At 47.2% G+C, this 18480-nt stretch overlaps 2 protein-coding genes across 2 annotated transcripts; both read left to right on the top strand.

Moving 5' to 3' along the window:
• The first annotated feature begins 920 nt into the window (after positions 1 to 920).
• HSP90AA1 (heat shock protein 90 alpha family class A member 1) lies at positions 921 to 8340 on the top strand. The gene is made up of 11 exons (XM_042047295.1): positions 921 to 1116; positions 2873 to 3031; positions 3124 to 3490; positions 3965 to 4098; positions 4560 to 4868; positions 5423 to 5588; positions 5870 to 6060; positions 6194 to 6341; positions 6690 to 6958; positions 7082 to 7415; positions 7592 to 8340. The coding sequence occupies exons 2-11, from the start codon at positions 2873 to 2875 to the stop codon at positions 7699 to 7701; spliced, it is 2187 nt and encodes a 728-aa protein (XP_041903229.1). The 5' UTR covers positions 921 to 1116; the 3' UTR covers positions 7702 to 8340.
• Positions 8341 to 12049: 3709 nt separating this feature from the next.
• Positions 12050 to 16449, top strand: LOC121673694. Its single transcript, XM_042047296.1, has 4 exons — positions 12050 to 12498; positions 13152 to 13205; positions 14748 to 14807; positions 15021 to 16449. The coding sequence occupies exons 1-4, from the start codon at positions 12361 to 12363 to the stop codon at positions 15507 to 15509; spliced, it is 741 nt and encodes a 246-aa protein (XP_041903230.1). The 5' UTR covers positions 12050 to 12360; the 3' UTR covers positions 15510 to 16449.
• Positions 16450 to 18480: the final 2031 nt, after the last annotated feature.

Below are 18480 nucleotides of genomic sequence, written 5' to 3'. Positions count from 1 at the left end.
CACCCCCGCACCTTCACACACACCTGCACCCCGCACCCTCACACACACCTGCACCCCGCACCCTCACACACACACCTGCACCCCGCGCTCACACACACACCTGCACCCCGCACTCACACATACCCCTGCACCCCCGCACCCTCACACACACCTGCACCCCGCACTCACACACACACCTCACCCCCGCACCCTCACACACACCTGCACCCCGGACCCTCACACACACCTCCACCCCGCGCTCACACACACACCTGCACGCCGCACCTTCACACACACACCTGCACCCCGGCACTCTCGCACACCTGAGCACCCGCACCCTCACACACACCTGCACCCTGCACTCACACACACCTGCACCCCGCACTCTCACACACCTGAGCACCCGCACCCCTGCACTCCCGCACGCCGGGGCACCGGCCACGCAGCAGGGACGGGGGCTCGGAACGGGAGAGAGAGGTTGACCACCACCACCACCCCACACCCCGGCCCTGGGCCCTTCCCGGGGGGGGGGGGGGGGGGGGGAGCACCCCGAGTGTTCCAGGCCCTTCCCTGCCGCTCCGCGGGGGCGGGAGCAGGATGAAGGAGGACTGGGGGGGACAAGGGACCCGGCCCCGCCCCCTTCTAGGACGTTCGGAGCGGCGCTCGGGAGCGGGTGACGTCACCCGCCACTCGCGCGCCGCCCCGGGCCCCGCCCATTCAGCGCCGCTTTGCGCCGCCAGCTACTGCGCATGCGCCCACCTCCTCCCTGCTTCCCCCCTCCCCTCGGATTCCCGGCCGAGCCAATCGCTGGGGGCGCAGGGGGGCGGGGTGGGAGGAGGGCGCGCGCTCTCGCCCATTCAGCCACCGCCCCGCGGCGCCTGTCGCGGACGGCTGCGATTGGCTGCGAGCGGCACGGCCCCTCCCCCCGGCCGGCTGGTTCCGCCCCCGCCTCTCGCCCCCCTCCCCGGGCCCCCCCGCGCCGGCGGTGAAGGTTCCCGATGGTTCTGGAAGGAGGCGGATCCTGCCGTATATAAACCGGGCGGGCGGCGGGGAGCGCGCACTACTGAGGGTATCGCAGAGCGTGAGGGTTGTGTTACAGCGTCAGCGAGGAGAGCAGCGCCCCTTCCCCTTGCCAAGGTGAGCGGTGGAGGCGGCAGTCAGCGCTTGCTAGGGCTGGATCGGTGCAGGGAGTGTTTTCTGACCGAATCTCGGGGCTCGGTCGTTGGGGGTGTGGGGCTGGTGTTAGAGATTGCGTGGGGGGTGGGGTGTGCTGTAGGAGCCGCGTGGCGCTGGTCGTGCTTCCGTCCGTGCTTCTTTAGATTTTGGGAAAGGTGGCTGGGGTTCGGAGGGTGGTCGGGTTCAAAGACTGGGTATGGCTGAAAGGGGGGTTGTCGCTGATGCTTCTGAACTCGGTTTATTAAATTTATGTTCCTTAAGAAAGGTGGCGGAAGGGGGGGAAACTGATGGGTCGTTCCTTGGGGGGGAAGGGGTCCGGTATCGTAGCGGAGCAGGGGGCGTAGGTGGCGGTCAGGGAAGGCTGTTCTTGTCCTGGGCTGCAGCGCCGCCTCCGCGTCCCAGAGTGGCTGGGAGGGGGGGGGGGGGGGTGACCCGAGCCCGCTTTGGTGCGGAGGGAGCGGGCGGCTGGAGGGATTCATTCTCAATGAATGGGTGCCTAGCCATGAGAGCGCAAGATGGAGGAGCGACGGTGGGGGAGCGCCGGGCCGGGAAAGCGGCGGGGGCGGGAGGGAAGGAAAGGAGCCTGGGAGCGGGAGAAAAGGAGCGGCGGTGATCGGGAGAAGAAATGGGTTGCAGAAAGAGGAGTACTGTGGGAGGAGGGAGAACGGGCTAGAGGGAAGCAGCGGAGCGCCGGGAGAGAAGGGAGTGAGGGGCAGAGGGGAAGAGAGCGGGGGCGGCAGGAAGGAAGGAACGGGAGAAAAGCGGAGTACAGGAGGGAAGGAAGGGGGGATGGGGAGAAAGAGCGGTGTGAAGGGGCAGGAGCGGGGCGAGGACGTGAGGCCAGGAGCGGGCTCGGGGGCTGCTGGCACCGCAGCGCTTTGGGGGGGCGAGGGGGGCGGCGCGCGCGCGGCGCGGGCGGGATGCGGGGGGCAGGGAAGGCTCTGGCAGTTTCTAGAACGTGTCGCGGTGCTGGCGGGCGCCGCTAGGGGGCGCTGCGGCGCAGCTCCCGCTCGGGGGCGCGGTCCTGGCGCGGGCGGGGGGAGCCGGGGCCGCCCCGCGGGTCCGGCCGCGCTCGGTGCCGCTGTCCTGCAGCGATCGAAGCGTGGCTGTGGTTGCGCAAATCTCTGTCGGGCGAAATCCGCCGCCCCTGAGGTTTGGCTCCCGCAGGGGAGGACCGTGGGCAGCAGGTTGCCGGTGAAGGACGAATATTTATCCACGTTAGTATTTGTCCAGAGAAATGAGTCCGGTTGAGCGGTGTTGGTACATAGGTGGGAGTTGTGCATAGTGTTTGCTGCTGGAGGAGATAACTATGAATGCAAAGTAATAGGTGGATGCTAATAAGAGAGAAATCACCCATATGAAGACTTTAGGTAGTTCTGTGGAGAGGGAAAATAAAGGTCTCATACCAATTCATAAATTAAGGAAGTTAGAGAGGAAAAGTCTTGTCTTATTCTAAGTGCTGCAAAGTAAAGTGAGCGTAAAGTGAGCCTGTAGTTTGTCTTGTCATCTATTTTCTGCATTCCTTTAAATTTCTGAGGGGTTACTGGCTGGAAATAAGATCTGGGAAGGGTTTTTTTTTTTATGTGTGTGTTCCCCTGATGCTGAAGCCACGTGGTTGAAGTACTTGATCTCAGAGTGCCATTGTCACTGCATGAAAGAGGATATGTTAGCTAGGCTGTTCCAGATGGAATTTCAGCTCCTCCCTCTATCTTCACAGATGCCGGAAGCTGTGCAAACTCAGGACCAACCAATGGAGGAGGAGGTGGAGACCTTTGCCTTTCAGGCTGAGATTGCTCAGTTGATGTCTCTGATCATCAATACATTCTACTCCAATAAGGAAATCTTCCTCCGTGAGCTGATCTCCAATTCCTCAGATGTGAGTACCAGTGCTAGCCTGGTAAATTATGACAATTGCTGAAATTCCTAGGAATAGTCAGGGAATACTGAAACCTGTCTCTTCTTTTACAGGCTCTGGATAAGATAAGATATGAAAGCTTGACTGACCCAAGCAAGCTGGATTCTGGAAAAGAGCTGAAAATTAACCTGATTCCAAACAAGCATGATCGCACTCTAACCATTGTAGATACTGGCATTGGGATGACCAAAGCTGACCTGGTCAACAACCTTGGTACTATTGCCAAGTCTGGCACCAAGGCTTTCATGGAAGCCCTGCAGGCAGGGGCCGATATCTCCATGATTGGTCAGTTTGGTGTTGGCTTCTACTCTGCTTACCTGGTTGCTGAAAAAGTAACAGTGATCACCAAGCACAACGATGATGAGCAGTATGCTTGGGAGTCCTCAGCTGGAGGGTCCTTCACTGTCAGACTGGATAATGGTGAGTGTTCAGTGTTCTGGCTCAGTGATGCTTTTTAAATATGTTTGGCAGTGGCACATACTTTGTCTTGGAAAAGACACTAGATAAAAGGAATTAGTACAAATCATGTGTCAGATCAGGCACAGGTCCAGGTTCATCCCTGGTCATTTAAGTTGGCATAATTTGAAATATACAGAATGGCCAGGTAAATGGTGTATTAAGACTTAACCTTTCAAAGTTTGTGTGGAAAAATACTTGTAGGCTTCAACAACTGTGTATGCAGTCTAAAGACACTGAACAGTCTAGGAAACATTTCCTGAAACTTGTTTGAAATACATGTAGGGAAACCCGAGAAAGTGTAACCTAGGCTGTTTCTAGACCTAGGAGCTTCATTTACTTAGTGGTGAGAAAATTGCTGATAGAGCAGTGTCTTTTTAAAAATTAATCAAGGTTTGCTGTGCTGCAGCAAAGTAAAATGTGTAAACTCCATTCTAGGTGAACCTCTGGGCCGTGGAACAAAAGTCATCCTGCATCTTAAAGAAGATCAGACTGAATACCTGGAAGAGCGTCGAATCAAGGAAATTGTGAAGAAGCACTCTCAGTTCATCGGCTACCCAATCACGCTCTTTGTACGTACCTTACTTGAAATACTAAATGAGTATTGCTGCTTTCACACATGAGTTTGTGTAAAAGGAGCAGTCAATTTTTATTTGGTTAGTGTCAATTCTTTCAGATGTTACATGGAGAAAGCTCTTGGGAAGTGCAGTTGTTACGCAAAATGGTATTTCACAGGACTAAAAAAAACCACAGGTGTTTCCCAAGCCGGTAGTGTCTGTATCCAAACTGTTGACTGCATGTGGGTGCATTATTATGAGTCATTCAGTGTAATGGCACTGAATGGTAAGAACTTGGCTCATAGCACACCAACACCACTTGTGTCAGCACCCAGAGTCCTTGGAGTGTAGGAGGGAAAGCTTGGCACCATGTTTGTGGAGTTTTCTGGCTTTGTGAGACTACAAGGGGTACCTTAGAACTGCAACTTTATAAACTTAGAGTTTTTGAAATTCAAGTACTGCTGTCTTTTTTGTAGGTGGAGAAGGAGCGTGATAAGGAGGTGAGTGATGATGAGGCTGAGGAAAAGGAAGAAGAAAAAGATGAGAAGGAGGAAAAGACAGAAGATAAACCAGAGATTGAAGATGTTGGTTCTGATGAAGAAGAAGAGAAGAAGGATGGAGATAAGAAGAAGAAAAAGAAGATTAAGGAGAAGTACATTGATCAGGAAGAGCTCAACAAGACCAAGCCCATTTGGACCAGGAACCCAGATGACATAACCAATGAGGAGTATGGAGAATTCTACAAGAGTCTGACTAATGACTGGGAAGACCACCTGGCTGTCAAAGTAAGTTTTTCTCTCGACACACAATTATAGCTGTTGTATATGTGGACATTTAAACCATAGTACACAGCACTGAAGCTGGAAGCTTGCTAAACATGCTGCTGAACTCTGATCTGTTGTGCATTGGTGTTCATGATCTGAACTGAACCTGCAGTCGGGAGGTGCAGATGCCTTCCGAGTTCATAGTTTAGTTTTCATGTCTAAATTTAAAACTGGGTTAAAGATAAATTATGTTTGTAATTCTTAATTGAAAAGGTTTTATGCCTTTCATTGTCTGATAGCAGGAAGTGCAATAAGAATACATTTGCTTTCTAAATCTCAGTATGCTGTTTAAGGAACTGAATGTGGTCTGAATTGGTCTGCTGGCCTGAGTAACTGAACACTAATTCAATGTGTCTGTCTGAGGAAAGTGCTTGTTCCTGACCAGTGTCTCAGCTGCTTTGTTAATTTGATCTCCAGTGGTCAGTTCGTGTATTGCATTTGAAGAGCTGTTAAGTAGTTACCACAGTGGGAAACCGTGCAAATGGACTAAAACTATCCATACTGCTTTCTCACAGCACTTCTCTGTGGAAGGGCAGCTGGAATTCAGGGCTCTCCTTTTTGTCCCACGGCGTGCACCCTTTGATCTGTTTGAAAACAGGAAGAAGAAGAACAATATCAAACTGTATGTGCGCAGAGTTTTCATCATGGACAACTGTGAGGAGCTGATCCCTGAATATCTGAGTGAGTATAATTTTGGGGATAGTGTTCCCTAAAACGTTAGAGGAACTGCTTAGCTATTCTGTGGTTTCCTTTTGAATTTAAAGAAACTTGGAAGGGGGAGGATCTCAGTTCTAAATAGCTGATGAGGTATCTGAGCAGTTTAGAAGTACTGCTCCGTTGATGTTTCCCAGAGTTCTGTAGAAACCAATTCATAATTTTTAATGGGCAGAGCTGCATGTAGGTAGAGTGACTGGTAATATTTATTGCTTGAGACTAAAAAAGGTAATTCTGTCACTCTCCAGATTTCATGAGAGGTGTGGTAGACTCTGAGGATTTACCTCTGAATATTTCTCGTGAGATGCTGCAGCAAAGCAAGATCCTGAAAGTGATCCGGAAGAACTTGGTGAAGAAGTGCTTGGAACTTTTCACTGAGCTGGCTGAAGACAAGGAGAACTACAAAAAGTTCTACGAGCAGTTCTCCAAGAACATCAAAGTTTGTTGTCTTTCTGCTGAACAGTGCTGATCTTTGCAGTTAGAGATTGTTGTTGTGCCTGAACTACTGAACTACCGCAGTTCAGTATTTAACTAAAGGAAGCACTTGCTGATTTTTCTTTCTCCTCCTGTAGCTTGGCATCCATGAGGATTCGCAGAACCGCAAGAAGCTCTCAGAGCTGCTGAGGTACTACACATCTGCATCTGGTGATGAAATGGTTTCTCTGAAGGATTACTGCACTCGGATGAAGGAAAACCAGAAACATGTCTACTACATTACTGGTGAGTTGGGAATTGAAATTCTGTAAATGCCTACACTCATAATGTAGGGTTACCTTCTGGGGGATTTATAAATGCTCTTAGAGGGTTCTCAGTTTCCCACTCCTGCCAAGCAAGGAACATTTTTTACCTGGGATTCCAGGAAATGCAAATTTGCTTCCAAATCAGTTCAGAGTATTAGATGCTGGAGTGTGAGTTCAAGCAGCTTGAGTGTCTTCAGGCTGTTGGTGCCCTTTATTTTTTTCCTGTGGTTGGGGCATGAAGCACCACAGATGTTGCAAAGGCTCTGCAGAACATGAGCAAGCTGCTGTTAGGGCTGATGCTCATCTGTGGTGGTGTTGTTTTTTGCAGGTGAAACAAAGGATCAGGTGGCCAACTCTGCGTTTGTGGAGCGTCTTCGCAAACACGGGCTGGAAGTGATCTACATGATTGAGCCTATTGATGAATACTGTGTGCAGCAGCTGAAGGAATTTGAAGGCAAGACCCTGGTTTCTGTAACAAAGGAGGGTCTGGAGCTTCCAGAAGATGAGGAAGAGAAAAAGAAGCAGGAGGAGAAGAAGGCAAAGTTTGAAAATCTTTGCAAGATAATGAAAGATATCCTTGAGAAGAAAGTGGAAAAGGTAAAAGTGGTAATTTGTTTACCTAGATAACAAGTTCTGTGATAAAAATGAATTCAGGGTAAATCAGTTGTACTTGCTGAAATGCTTAAATTGCAAACTTCTGCTTTTTTATTCCCTCTGCAGGTTGTGGTGTCCAATCGTTTAGTTACTTCCCCGTGCTGCATTGTGACAAGTACGTATGGCTGGACAGCCAACATGGAGAGGATCATGAAAGCGCAGGCATTAAGGGACAACTCCACAATGGGATATATGGCAGCAAAGAAACACCTGGAGATTAATCCTGATCATTCCATCATTGAAACACTGAGGCAGAAAGCAGAGGCTGATAAGAATGACAAGTCTGTGAAGGATCTTGTCATCTTGCTGTATGAGACAGCACTCCTGTCCTCTGGCTTCAGCTTAGAAGATCCTCAGACACATGCCAACCGCATTTACAGAATGATCAAACTTGGGCTGGGTAAGTTCCCAAATCTGTCCTGGCTCCAGTGAACTGGGGGTGTATTGTCTTGAGGTCACCTTGGTGTCCTGCTTGGTAGTGTGGAAAATGGACCCCTCAGGTGGCTGGAAGTGCTGTGGAGGTGAAAGGTTTGAGTTGTGCTGTTAGCATTAATGGTATGTGTGTTTCCTGTGCAGGCATTGATGAAGATGACACTGCTGCAGAAGAAGCCAGCCCAGCAGTCACTGAGGAGATGCCACCTCTTGAAGGAGATGACGACACATCACGCATGGAGGAGGTGGATTAAACCAGTTTACAGGAACTCATGAATGTTTCCTTGGCTAATATGAATAAGTTATATTTTGTATATTATGAATGTTACCTGCCAAAAAAAAAATCTTTGACACTTTGTCTGCATTCCCTCTTTATATTTATTTTCAAAGATGTTATACCTTTATTTTTGTTACATTGCTTTTTCAGCTGATGTGAGATACAAATGCCATTGAGGGAATATTTTCTTTAACACTGTACAACCCTAAACAGGCAAGTAAGGAGTAGTTATTTTTGTCTGTATTAGCTGGTTGCAGGTGGCAGGGTTTTTGACTTATTCTTAATTGCCAGAAATGCGGAAAGAAGTAATGAAGATGGGAAGACATCAGGGTGTTCCAAGTTTGTTTAGTGTTCCACAGCTCTTCAATTCTTATGTGTCTAACATACAGTACCTAGTAACTAGGTATCTAGGAGAGCTGAATCTCTTGGGGAAGCTTTAATCCTTCTGCTCCTAACAAGGTCTTGATGTTTAAAGTTGTTTTTTATACTGTTCAAGGATTCTGGATTGCACTCTACCATAGAATAGAATCCACTGTAAATCTCTATTGTGACTTATGCAACTCTGCATGTACAGTTCAAACCTAGAACTGTAAGAATAAAAGTGTTAAGAATTGAACTGTGTCACTGGACTTGTGTGTTCACACTGGAACAAAGCTGCTCTGCCCATGCCCATGTGAGTTGTGGCTCTGGATCCTGAGCATCCAGCTGCTGTCACATTACATGTATAATTAATAGGGTGTGCTTGGTGGTCCTACTACAGTGCCACACCAGAGCAGGAGGGGTCTCTGAACAAGTATTCACTCCCAAGTTGGGTTTAATGCACATTCGTGGTTCAGCAACTGGTTCAAAGTCTGGGTGAATGCAGCTGCAACTCCACTCCCGGGTGCTGCAGGGAGGTGGATCAGGTGCTTTTGCCTGAGAAGTTTGTTACACATCACACAACCTGCCATGGAGCTGCTTGGTTGTGCTGCATTTTGTATTCCTTGGTGTTTGACTAGCAAAAAGAATTCAAGCTGTGGACTTCTCTGTCCAGCAACTTGCCTTTGGTGCCTGTTGGGTGCCCTTTGACTTCAGGCAGGTTCTATTTGGTATTCATGATAGCTTGAGTTCAATGAACTGATCCAAGGGGGGGTGGTGGTAAGGGCGCATTCTGAGCACCTTGCCCTGCTGGTGTCCTGTGTCCATCTCTTCTGCTCCATGAACAGGAGCTCCCACTGTAAAATAATTCACATACAATGATGCTGTGCTGGTGTTTGTTAATGTAGTGAGGTGAAAATACGGGAGTTTCTGGTCCTAACTGTATTTCACAGGTACCTAAAGTCAGTTTCCTGGAGCTAGTTCAAAGTAACTTGTATAAGTTGTGGCTTTGTAAGGAGATCTTTATGTCAAAGCCGCACTGGGGGGGGGGGAGGGCAATCCCTGTTTTATGCATAGGATGGATAACACTGTGAGCTGAGGAGTTCACTGGCCTCGGGCCACTTGCTTCAAGCTGGTGTTCCTGCATGTCAGCTCACTAGACTGAGGTGATCACAGGGTTGCAAATCTGAATTCTTTCTCCAAGAATGAAACTTGAGAAATAAGAGATGGGATATGAAAATCCACTTCAATTACTGTTCACACAATTGCTGAAGGCTGAATGTATGTAACAAGTGGGGCATTTGTCTTTACACACATCACATTCTGTGTCACAACATGAAACATACAAAACCATTGCAAATTATCTCATGAAGTCTGCAGAAGAGACTGGTTCTTGCATGTCAGTGAAAGCATTATCAAAGCAAGGACAAAATGTTCTTGGAGAGTGAGGCAGGAGCTGTGGTTCCCCCACAGCCCTGCCTGGGGCCCGTGTGAGATGTGCTCCAACTCAAGTGTCCTTGTGCCTTGGCAGGAGCTGCTCACCCTGTTCTGCACAGCACAGCCAGGATGTGATGTCTGTGTTCCATCACCATCCCTTGTAGTAGTGATGGATGTCCTGCTGCTGTAATAAACATGACATCAAACCAGCTGCTGGAAGGGAGTTACAGTTTCTAATGTGTGCACTAGTACTGACTTTCAGTTCGGTGTGAGTGATAGAAGCAATGATCAGGAGGAAAAGGCTTCCTTCTGTGATGCTCAATGTTGGAAGGTATCAGGAGAGCAGAGCTCAGCAAGCTTTCGGTTGCTACTTCAAGGCCTCTGTAAAAAATTCTGATTCAGTAGTATTGTATCAAGACTAAGGTAGATTTTAAGGTATGTGTGACTTGTGACTAAAGCCTATTACACAACATCTTCCATAATGTGTAAAAAATAGCGAAAATACCTTCCAATTAGTAACACTGGGATTTAAAATTTACTGTGACAAAAAATGCTGAAGACTTTTCCACTTGGTCAGTGCTGGCGCAAGTCTTAACCTCTCTTGAAAACTAATTTATCTCTTAGAGAATAATTCAGGTGAAACTTGCAGGTTATCTCCAGTATTTCTTGCCCTGAGAACGTGTTGGGTGTTTTGAGTTGTTCCCTACATTACACTGAGCAGTCAGACCATAAGAAGGCCTGGACTCAAGGGAAATCAGAGCTTGCTGAGGCTGGCACAAGTTCTGTGCAGGGCCAGGAGTGACGAGGAGAGGCAGAGCACTGAGCAGTGGGAAATGATGGGAATGAACCCTGGAGCGAGCGTTGCTGCGCCCCTGTGACCCTCTGGCCACCTCCCCATTCACACTGCAGCCCCAGGGCTCAGTGGTGGCATCACCTGTGTGCTCTGGGAAGTGGACACCCAAGATCTCCTTTGGAATTCTGTTGTGTGACTAACTGCTGCCTGGCCCTGCCCAGAAGAGCACAGGGGGAGCCTTGAACTGTGCTCACCCTTGCAGCTGCCATTTCATCTGCATCGCCTGGCAGACCAATCCATGGAGCCTGGGGCCTTGTCGCTAACAGCTGCTGCCTGTGAAGCATCCATAGCTAATTTTGGGCAGGCTTTTGTGGGAGTAATGACTCCCAGCCATGTATTTGGGTGAAGCATGATGGTCATTTGTGCTCATTCAGCTCAGCTGGTGATGCAGGCAGCAGCTCCTTAGCTCCCACCTCGGTGGTGGGAGGTGCTATGGGGTACCGAGTGAGATTTTTGGCTGCTGTGTTTTGAAAATGGTTGGAGATTCTGAAGAGAGGGAGTAATCATCAGATGGTTTTGGTCTGGGTAGGGGAGGTAAGGAGATGGAAAAGGAGGTGTCTGGGAAGAAAAGAGGTGTAAGTAATGGGGTCTAAGCTCAGCTGGAGGCAAAAGTGGGGTGAAGGCTTAGGAGCTGCTCCTCATACAGCTGCTGTCACTGTCACCTCCACTGGGACTTGTTCCTGGTGCCTTTTCACCAGCACTGCTGGCTTTAGAGTGAGATGTTTGTTTTGCTGAGGTTTTTATATAGTAGCAGGAAAGGGATAATGGGAAGAAAAGGAATTTGATTTGGAAGAAAGTAAAAATAGTTCCTCATTTCCTATAAAAAGAACAAGAAGAAAGGGAATGGAGATGTGGCTTTTAAAGGGTCAAATCAGATCTGCTTCTTTGTGAAAAACAGACCTGATTTATAGTTCTCCAGTAACTCTGAAAAAATACTATTCCTGGAACTTATAAACGGTAAAATTGTTGTGCTGGATTTTAAGTCTTCAAGAAGGATGCTCAGACAGCTTTGTGTGTCCAGCTACAACTGTCCCTCTTCTACAGGGGAGATGTCTGCTCCAGCAAATTGCAGGAAGAAATATCTTTGAACACCCTGGCTGCCTCTGGAAGAAAGAGGGTGGTTCCCTTTGGTTGTTGACTCTTCTGTCTGCCTGAGGGTGGTGTGAAAGAAATGGGACTCCAGAAAATAAATTGGTGGGAGCAGAGGGGAAGAAGAAGCCACCAGGCCTTGTGCTTTTACATATGTGTGTGCGTGTGTGTCTATTTTATATACACACTTGGGAAATGTAATGACTGAAGGCCCCACACAGTTGGCTCTGCTGCAGAGCAGCCTGGAGCCTTGCAGTGGCACAAAGAGCTTTCTTTCACGGGAGGGCATCGCTCTTGAGTTTTCTTCCTTCATTCCCTCTTTTTGAAGGAGCAGCTCTCCAGGTGGAGGTGGTTGAGCAGGGCTGGTGTAAGGGTGGAGGTGGGGGCAGCGGGGCCCAGCCCATAAAGCTGGAGAGGTGGGAGGTGCTGGCGTCAGGATGGCCTCGGCTGGGAAGCGGCAGTGGCGGAGGAAGAGGAGGGAGGCTGGGCAGCCCATGGGGGGTATGGAAGGGGGGGAACCCCTATAACAGAGCCCTGGGGGTGGGGGCTGAGTGTACAGAGACTGGATTTTGGGCATGGGGGACTGGAATAGAGGGCTGGCTTATGGCACAGCTTTGCATTTATCCCTCTCTAGTCTGGTTGGATGTCTTGAGTATAAATACCTCTTCTAGGATGCTGAAAGCTTGTAGTGCCTAAAAGAAAAGGAAAAAAAAAAGTCCATGTTACTGGTATCAACTTCTTTTAAAAAAGATATTTTCCTCATGCTGCATGAAGGACTAGTGTGTGAAGTCTTGTTGTGGTAGAAGACAGTGGCTGCTTCTTATTTTTTTAAACAGAAGCTGCCTTTGTTTGAGAGCTTAACACAGACTGATCAACTTTTCTAGCATAAAGGGAGTAGCCATGTGTGGGCAATTTATCTCTGAGAAGGTTTTTTCTAATGTGCTCTCTTACCCTTTGCCTGTTTCAGTACATGCTCAAGAAAAGGAGGATTCTGTTAAAAGCCCAGACTGCGTAGAAAGGCTGGCACGAAAATACATGGTAACTTTTCTGATTGCTGCTTCTCTACCTCCCTATTAAAATATAATTCAGAAAGTGTTTGTTGGTTTGCCCTTGGCCTGATGGTGCAGCTGGCAGGGCTGGAAAAGAGTGTGTGAAGAACAGGTGTGGATGAATTAATTTAAAGGGGAGGGATGGAGGAAAATCCTCCACTTCTGTGCTACCCTCTGGGGACTAGGCAAGGTGTTTGTTTGTAAGGTCTCTTTCTAAGCAAGAGCTTTAGTAAAAATGGGTGTGTTTTGAGTCATTTATCTGCAGTTACATTTCTGAGCTGTAGGGCCACCAAATGCAAAGAAACAAACAGAACCACAGTGCAAACTAAAAATTGTTTTGTAAAGTTACTCACAAGCCTGGAGTAACAATTCTTAGCAAGTGCAAGGCATATTCTGGACTGCTTCCCTTTGTGTTTTTGGGGGTGAGGAGTGATAAGAGAGACTTCTATTTTCCCCTTATGTCTCACTTACACAACCCAACCAGCACCACACCTGTAGGATATTTAGAAAGACAAGCTGGCTTCAGATGGGGAAGCTGTGGAGAAACTCAGCACTTACAGTTGGTACTAGAACTTCAGTTTTAGCCTGAAGCTGCAGTAACTTCTGCTTTGAGTGGCATTCATTTCCCTTCCTCCTCTGCAGCAGAAGTGCACAGTGGAGTCAAGCACAGAGTCCGAGTCTGAATGCAGGGCGGAGGTAAGGACTGACTCTGAAGTGTTCTGATGGTGATGTGATTCTCCGATGTGTATCCAGCTCTTCCTCCAGCCTCAATAGAGATCATCTGAGGCATGTTGTGGGGGGTAGTTGATTTTGTGACTGGAAAAAAAACCAAAGCAACTCCAAACCCAACACTACCCTCTCTATCAGGCTTTTTCTTACAACTGTTACTAATTTTCCTAAAGTTGATTCTAGGGGGATGAGGCAGGAAAGAGACTGTTCTAGGCAGATAAATGCTAAGAAAATGCTGACCTGGGCTGTTCTTGGTGGTTAACTTTCAGCAGCTCTGGTCCAGTGGGATTTCTACAGCTCTGAGTGGAGAACCTCTACCTTCTGACTGTCCATTTTGGGGGAGATTAAGAGCGGTTCTGTTGCTGTGGCAGTTAGTTATGGATATTGGTAACTTCTTGAACATTGTTCTGTCAAACCAGTGTGTTTAGTGCTGATGAAAAAAGGCCTGATGCTGTAGTGGAGAACAAAATACTTAATTTATGGGTAAAAGTCTTTGGAATTGATGCTTGCTGTTGGTCCATGTGCTCTGTGGCTCGGAGAAGCTGCCTGCTGGGAGCCTGCCACCACTTCACCTTCCAGAAATGTCAGGGCAAGGCTGGAGTTGTCTGTGTTCTCCTGGGAGAAACCAGCCTGGAAGTCCAGCTGTGTGATGGCTGGGCAGGGGGGAAGGGGGACTTGCACAGGTCCCAGCCTGAACAAAGAGCTGGCTGCTCTCACTGAGGTTGCTGAGGCAGGTGGCAGGGCAGGACTGGGGAATTTCTGGGCTCTTTGGAGAAGCAGAAGGGCTTTGTGGGGATGTCTCTGTCCTTGAACCAGCACAAGAATACATGGTCACAAATGGACTTGGACTTCAGCCTCTGTGCTAAAGCCTTTGGTTTCCTGTTGAGCCCAGATTCCTGAGCCCTGCTTTGTCTCTGCTGTGCTCAGTTCTCCCCCTTCCCACTGGAAGCAGCATGGCACTGACTGGCAGGGTGTTCTCTGAGCACCTGCAGTGGATCCTTCTCAAGAAGCACTTTTCTACTTTCCTTGCTGTTAACTTCTTTCCCTTTCTGGGGTTTGCTTTCTAAATGGAGTCTCCCCTACAGGGCTTCTTTTTTTTTTTTTTTAAATTAATTAATAGGCCCAGGCTCTAAGCACTATTTCAGGATTTCAAATCATCCCTATGTGAAAGAACAAAAAGGGACCTGAGTGGGAGGGAAGCTCTCTAGACTCTAAATTGTACCCTGACTACCATTATTTAAGTGCTGATTTGGTTTATTTTTCTGGTGGCATGTAATTACTCATTGTTCTCTTTAGTGCAATGCTTGAAGTGCACTAAGACTTACCATAGCTCTATTTCAGGTTAACTTTACCAGACCTTTAAAAGTTAGACTGAGACACACTTTTACTGTCTTTTAGCAAGGTGACAATCTGGCTTCCTCTTCTCTAGGATTTCCACATACTCTGGTTTTCTTTTGATAATTTATGGGAAAGTGCCTTATTAAACCTATGTTAACTTCTCTTAAATAGGTCATGCCTAGCCCACTTGCTGGAGGACTCAAGAAAGCAAAGGAATCCAGGGGACTACAAGTAGGTTTTGGGTATTAATACAGTTCTTGGTGTAGCATCCAAAAACAAAAATAGAGGCAGGAATGTGTGGATAAACAATAAAACTTCCACAGTAAGTCTGTGACTTAGGTTGAAAGGGATTTTAAAGTCCACTGTATGGTGCATCTTGTTTGGTTTGGCGCTTTTTTTTTTAGGATAAATAAGCATCCACCATGTTTAGAAATTTTATTTTAGTTTTTAGATCCTTATGATGGTGATTCAGAAGATGCATCTGTTCACACTGACTGTGGTATAAAAGATGCACCATGGACAAACCGTGCCCCAAAAGCAATGCCTTTGGAGGATGCTGATAGTTTAGAAGATGAAGAATCCTTCCCTAATCCTCCAAATATGAATGAAATTCAGGCAGTGAATGACTGTAGAGCAGCCCTGGAGCTTCCCTGCAGTGAGAAGGATCTGTTGCAATCACCTGAGCTGCCTCCACCCGCAGAAGCATTTACCCCCACAGGGCTGACACCTGACCATGCCTTACCGATGGGCATTGATCCTTCAGCCTCCACGGATCTCCCTGCAAGCCCGGCTGACACTGCTCTGCACCCCCAACTCGCAGCTCACTGTGAAGGCACAATGGCCAAGCAGCCCATAATTAAAAGAAAACAAGGGATTCCTGCTCCAGAGGGTGCCAGTGAAAAGCTAAAGAGAAAGAAACTCCGTGCAACCTAATGAATCAATCACCAGACAAATTATTCTGAAGGATCATTCTGGTAGATTTCTTTTGCAGCGTACCTGAACTAAACAGGCTGCCTCAAGCCTGTTACACGTGATCTCTGAGACCCACCTGAAAAATGGAATCAAGTAAGTTGTGTGGCAATTCCAGTGAAGACTAGCAAAGGTATATCCACAGCATGGCAGCCAAGCTTGGTGCCCAGGTCCTCTGGAAGCCCCAGCCCCAACTCCTGTGTGTAATACCCAGAGGCACCTGCTCAGTTTCAGCATAATTTCACCAATTCTGACAAGGACTTGTTGAGGAGGGAAAGAAGAATGAGCCCTTGGATGCAATTAGCTTTCAACAGCTTGGCTTGTCTGGCACTTGCTTCTTGGTGTGTCAGAGCTCCCTCTGAGTGCTGAAGGATACAGGTTTGACTACCAACAGCTGAATTGCATCATGCTGCAACTACTGGCAATCCAGCATTTATTTTCTCCTTCAAAGAGGGAGAAGTTGCTGTTAACATGGCTGCTCCTACCTGGTTTGACTGATGTTTTGGGCAGTTTCTGTGTAGCTGCCCAGATAGGTGTTTACAATGTGATGTAGAACACAGCTTAGAGCTTCTTGGTGAGAGCAGTCACTTGGGAGAAGTGGGAGTAGTGCCCACAGATGGGAGGCCAGTTAGGGAGCAAAAACTCTTATCTCTTATCATCTTTACAATCTGAGTAGTCTATTTGTGTGGGAGGGGAACTACTAACTATGAAATTATGATGATGGCTTGAAAGATGTTAGTACCAACCATTTGTGAAAACATTTGTTTTGTACAACTGGCAGAGATGTTTAATTTCCAGTTTCTTTCATGAGATGGAAAGCCACTAAAAATATTATTTAACTGCTAGCTTTGTACTCTTCTGCCTGTATATTTATTTTATTAAAGCAACTTTTCTTTCACCCTTATTCCTCCAGCTGGAAATGTTTTCAATCAGCTTGGAACACATGTGGTTAAACAGTAAGTTTCAGAGGCCTTTGCCCCTGGACAGAAGCTGCTGTGGTTGTCCTTGACTTGTCCCAGAGGCCAAGACTGCTGCAGTGAAAACTGTGAAGTTAATTGAAAAAAACCCAAACAAACCAACAACCAACCACTTGCAGCTACAGATTTGTGTACTGCAACTAGGCTACAGCTCTCTCTGGAATGAAGACTTGTGAAAAGCTTAAAAAGATGACAGTGTGATGCAGCCCAGCCCTTCATTTTAAGTCCTAGCTCTTAGACCCTCTAGCTCTCAGCCCCATCAGCTGAGGCTAAATAAAACTGAACCCCTGACTTTCAAACTGCAGCCAAGAATCCTAAACTCACCTAAAGAGGATTTTAGTTAAACCAGCTGTTTTGCACAGCATGGAAAAAACACAACAGGAGAGGAGGGAAGTAAGTGGAAAGGTAAACCACGTGGGACAGTATATACTCATTGGCATATGTTTATTCAGTATGAGAATCCAGCTGTGGATTAACTTGTGAACTGAAATTGCACCTGTTGTTAATTCAGGCCTAATGCAGAAGTTAACATAAAAGAGCTGAAGAGTTTGGGAAGCTGAAGCTCTAGGATACTTGAGACTCTCTTGATCTCCCCATCAGCATTTGCCAATAGATGGAACTGGTTTAGGTAGTATTTTAATAGTAGCTGTAAACAGCCCAGATCTATCTGCTGTGCACAAACAGCAGTCGCTGAAAGGAAGTTGCATGTGCCAGATCTTGATTTAAGCTAGTACTTCATACTGCAGCTGCTACCCAGAGCATGCTGCTAGCAGGAGGGCTGCTTTTTTCTGTACAATGTAATTGAAACAGAAAGCACTGGAAGCAGTGACCAGATCCAGACGTATTCTGGTACTGGAAAGCAAAGTCTCTCATCGAGGCTGAAACAAAGCAAAGGCATTGTAGTTATAACTCATCTTGGATCACGATGCATGTAGTTCTCATCTCTGTTCCTCACAGCTGGGTAAGAGAGCTACAGGCACAAAGATTACATGATTCACTGGTCTGGGATTCACACTTTGTAAGGTAACAAAACCAGCCAGAACAGTTTAATCTCAGTGATTAACTTTGCAAAATAGTAGTGAGAGGGCAGAAAGCAGGATTCTGTTTTAGTAACCAGCAAGCATTGACCAAAACAAGTATGTGAGGCAGGCTGAGATAGCTATTTTTCCTCCCAGCACAGGCTTGTACTATAGAAGTGTATGTGTATATATATATATATATATATATAAGTAAAGATATTTCTTTATCACAGGAAAATACTAGAGTTGATGAAAGTCACTGCTTTCAAAGGAGCAAGCACTGAAGGAAGGGGCTCCCAAAATTTCTATTTTGAGATTAGAAAGCTGTGCTCCTGCATTCTTCATATGTGTCTTTGAACACTTGACTTTAGCCACTGTCAGAGAGAACAGCTGTTCTGAGAGGATGGTCAAAAGGTAGAAATGCTTAGCCAATTAATTCAGGATTGGAAAACTAAGCAAATGCCCAAACCATTACAGCAACTCAAGGAATTAGCAGGAACTCTCAGCCTCCCTGATTTAGTAACAGTTGGTCACATAATATTTTAACTCCTTGTGTAAGCATTTAATAGCCTCCTCTTAGGTTACTGAGACATGAATCTGGAGGCCTATTTCACCACAAAAGCAGTTTTAGAAAGAGGAAACTCTATGGTCCATAGGACAAGGAAGTTTAGTTCAGGATGGTCCAGCTTCTCAGTGCCTCGTGGCAGGTCACTTCAAGTAAGAACCAGTGCATTGCAAGTAATGAATGCAGTGGCCTGAATTATCACAGCAGATGCCAGGCTTTGTGTCTTACTGCACCTACAGACTTACATTCCAAGGTTCCTGTTACTGGAGGATAGCTCGAAGAGCAACTTCTGTTTATTCTCTGAAAAGATCATGGGTATAGGTTTTCCAGACCAAAAACACCACTAAGAATTATATGAACAGAAATAGACAGTC

This window comes from Corvus kubaryi, unplaced genomic scaffold, assembly GCF_017639235.1.
Source record: "Corvus kubaryi isolate FWS band 111438036 unplaced genomic scaffold, C.kubaryi_AGA036_p1.0 66, whole genome shotgun sequence".
In the NCBI taxonomy this organism is placed as follows: Eukaryota; Metazoa; Chordata; class Aves; order Passeriformes; family Corvidae; genus Corvus; species Corvus kubaryi.
The sequence above is the reverse complement of the archived record's forward strand: the minus strand, read 5'-3'. Positions and strand labels throughout refer to the sequence as shown.

Bases quoted from the DNA above. Each gene is read 5' to 3' on its own strand.
- HSP90AA1 (XM_042047295.1), top strand. From the start codon at position 2,873: ATGCCGGAAGCTGTGCAAACTCAGGACCAACCAATGGAGGAGGAGGTG. The intron at 3,032-3,123 runs GTGAGTACCAGT...CTTCTTTTACAG, and splicing joins TGATCTCCAATTCCTCAGAT to GCTCTGGATAAGATAAGATA. The intron at 7,416-7,591 runs GTAAGTTCCCAA...TTTCCTGTGCAG, and splicing joins AATGATCAAACTTGGGCTGG to GCATTGATGAAGATGACACT.
- LOC121673694 (XM_042047296.1), top strand. From the start codon at position 12,361: ATGTGTGGGCAATTTATCTCTGAGAAGGTTTTTTCTAATGTGCTCTCT. The intron at 12,499-13,151 runs GTAACTTTTCTG...CCTCCTCTGCAG, and splicing joins GGCTGGCACGAAAATACATG to CAGAAGTGCACAGTGGAGTC. The intron at 14,808-15,020 runs GTAGGTTTTGGG...ATTTTATTTTAG, and splicing joins AGGAATCCAGGGGACTACAA to TTTTTAGATCCTTATGATGG.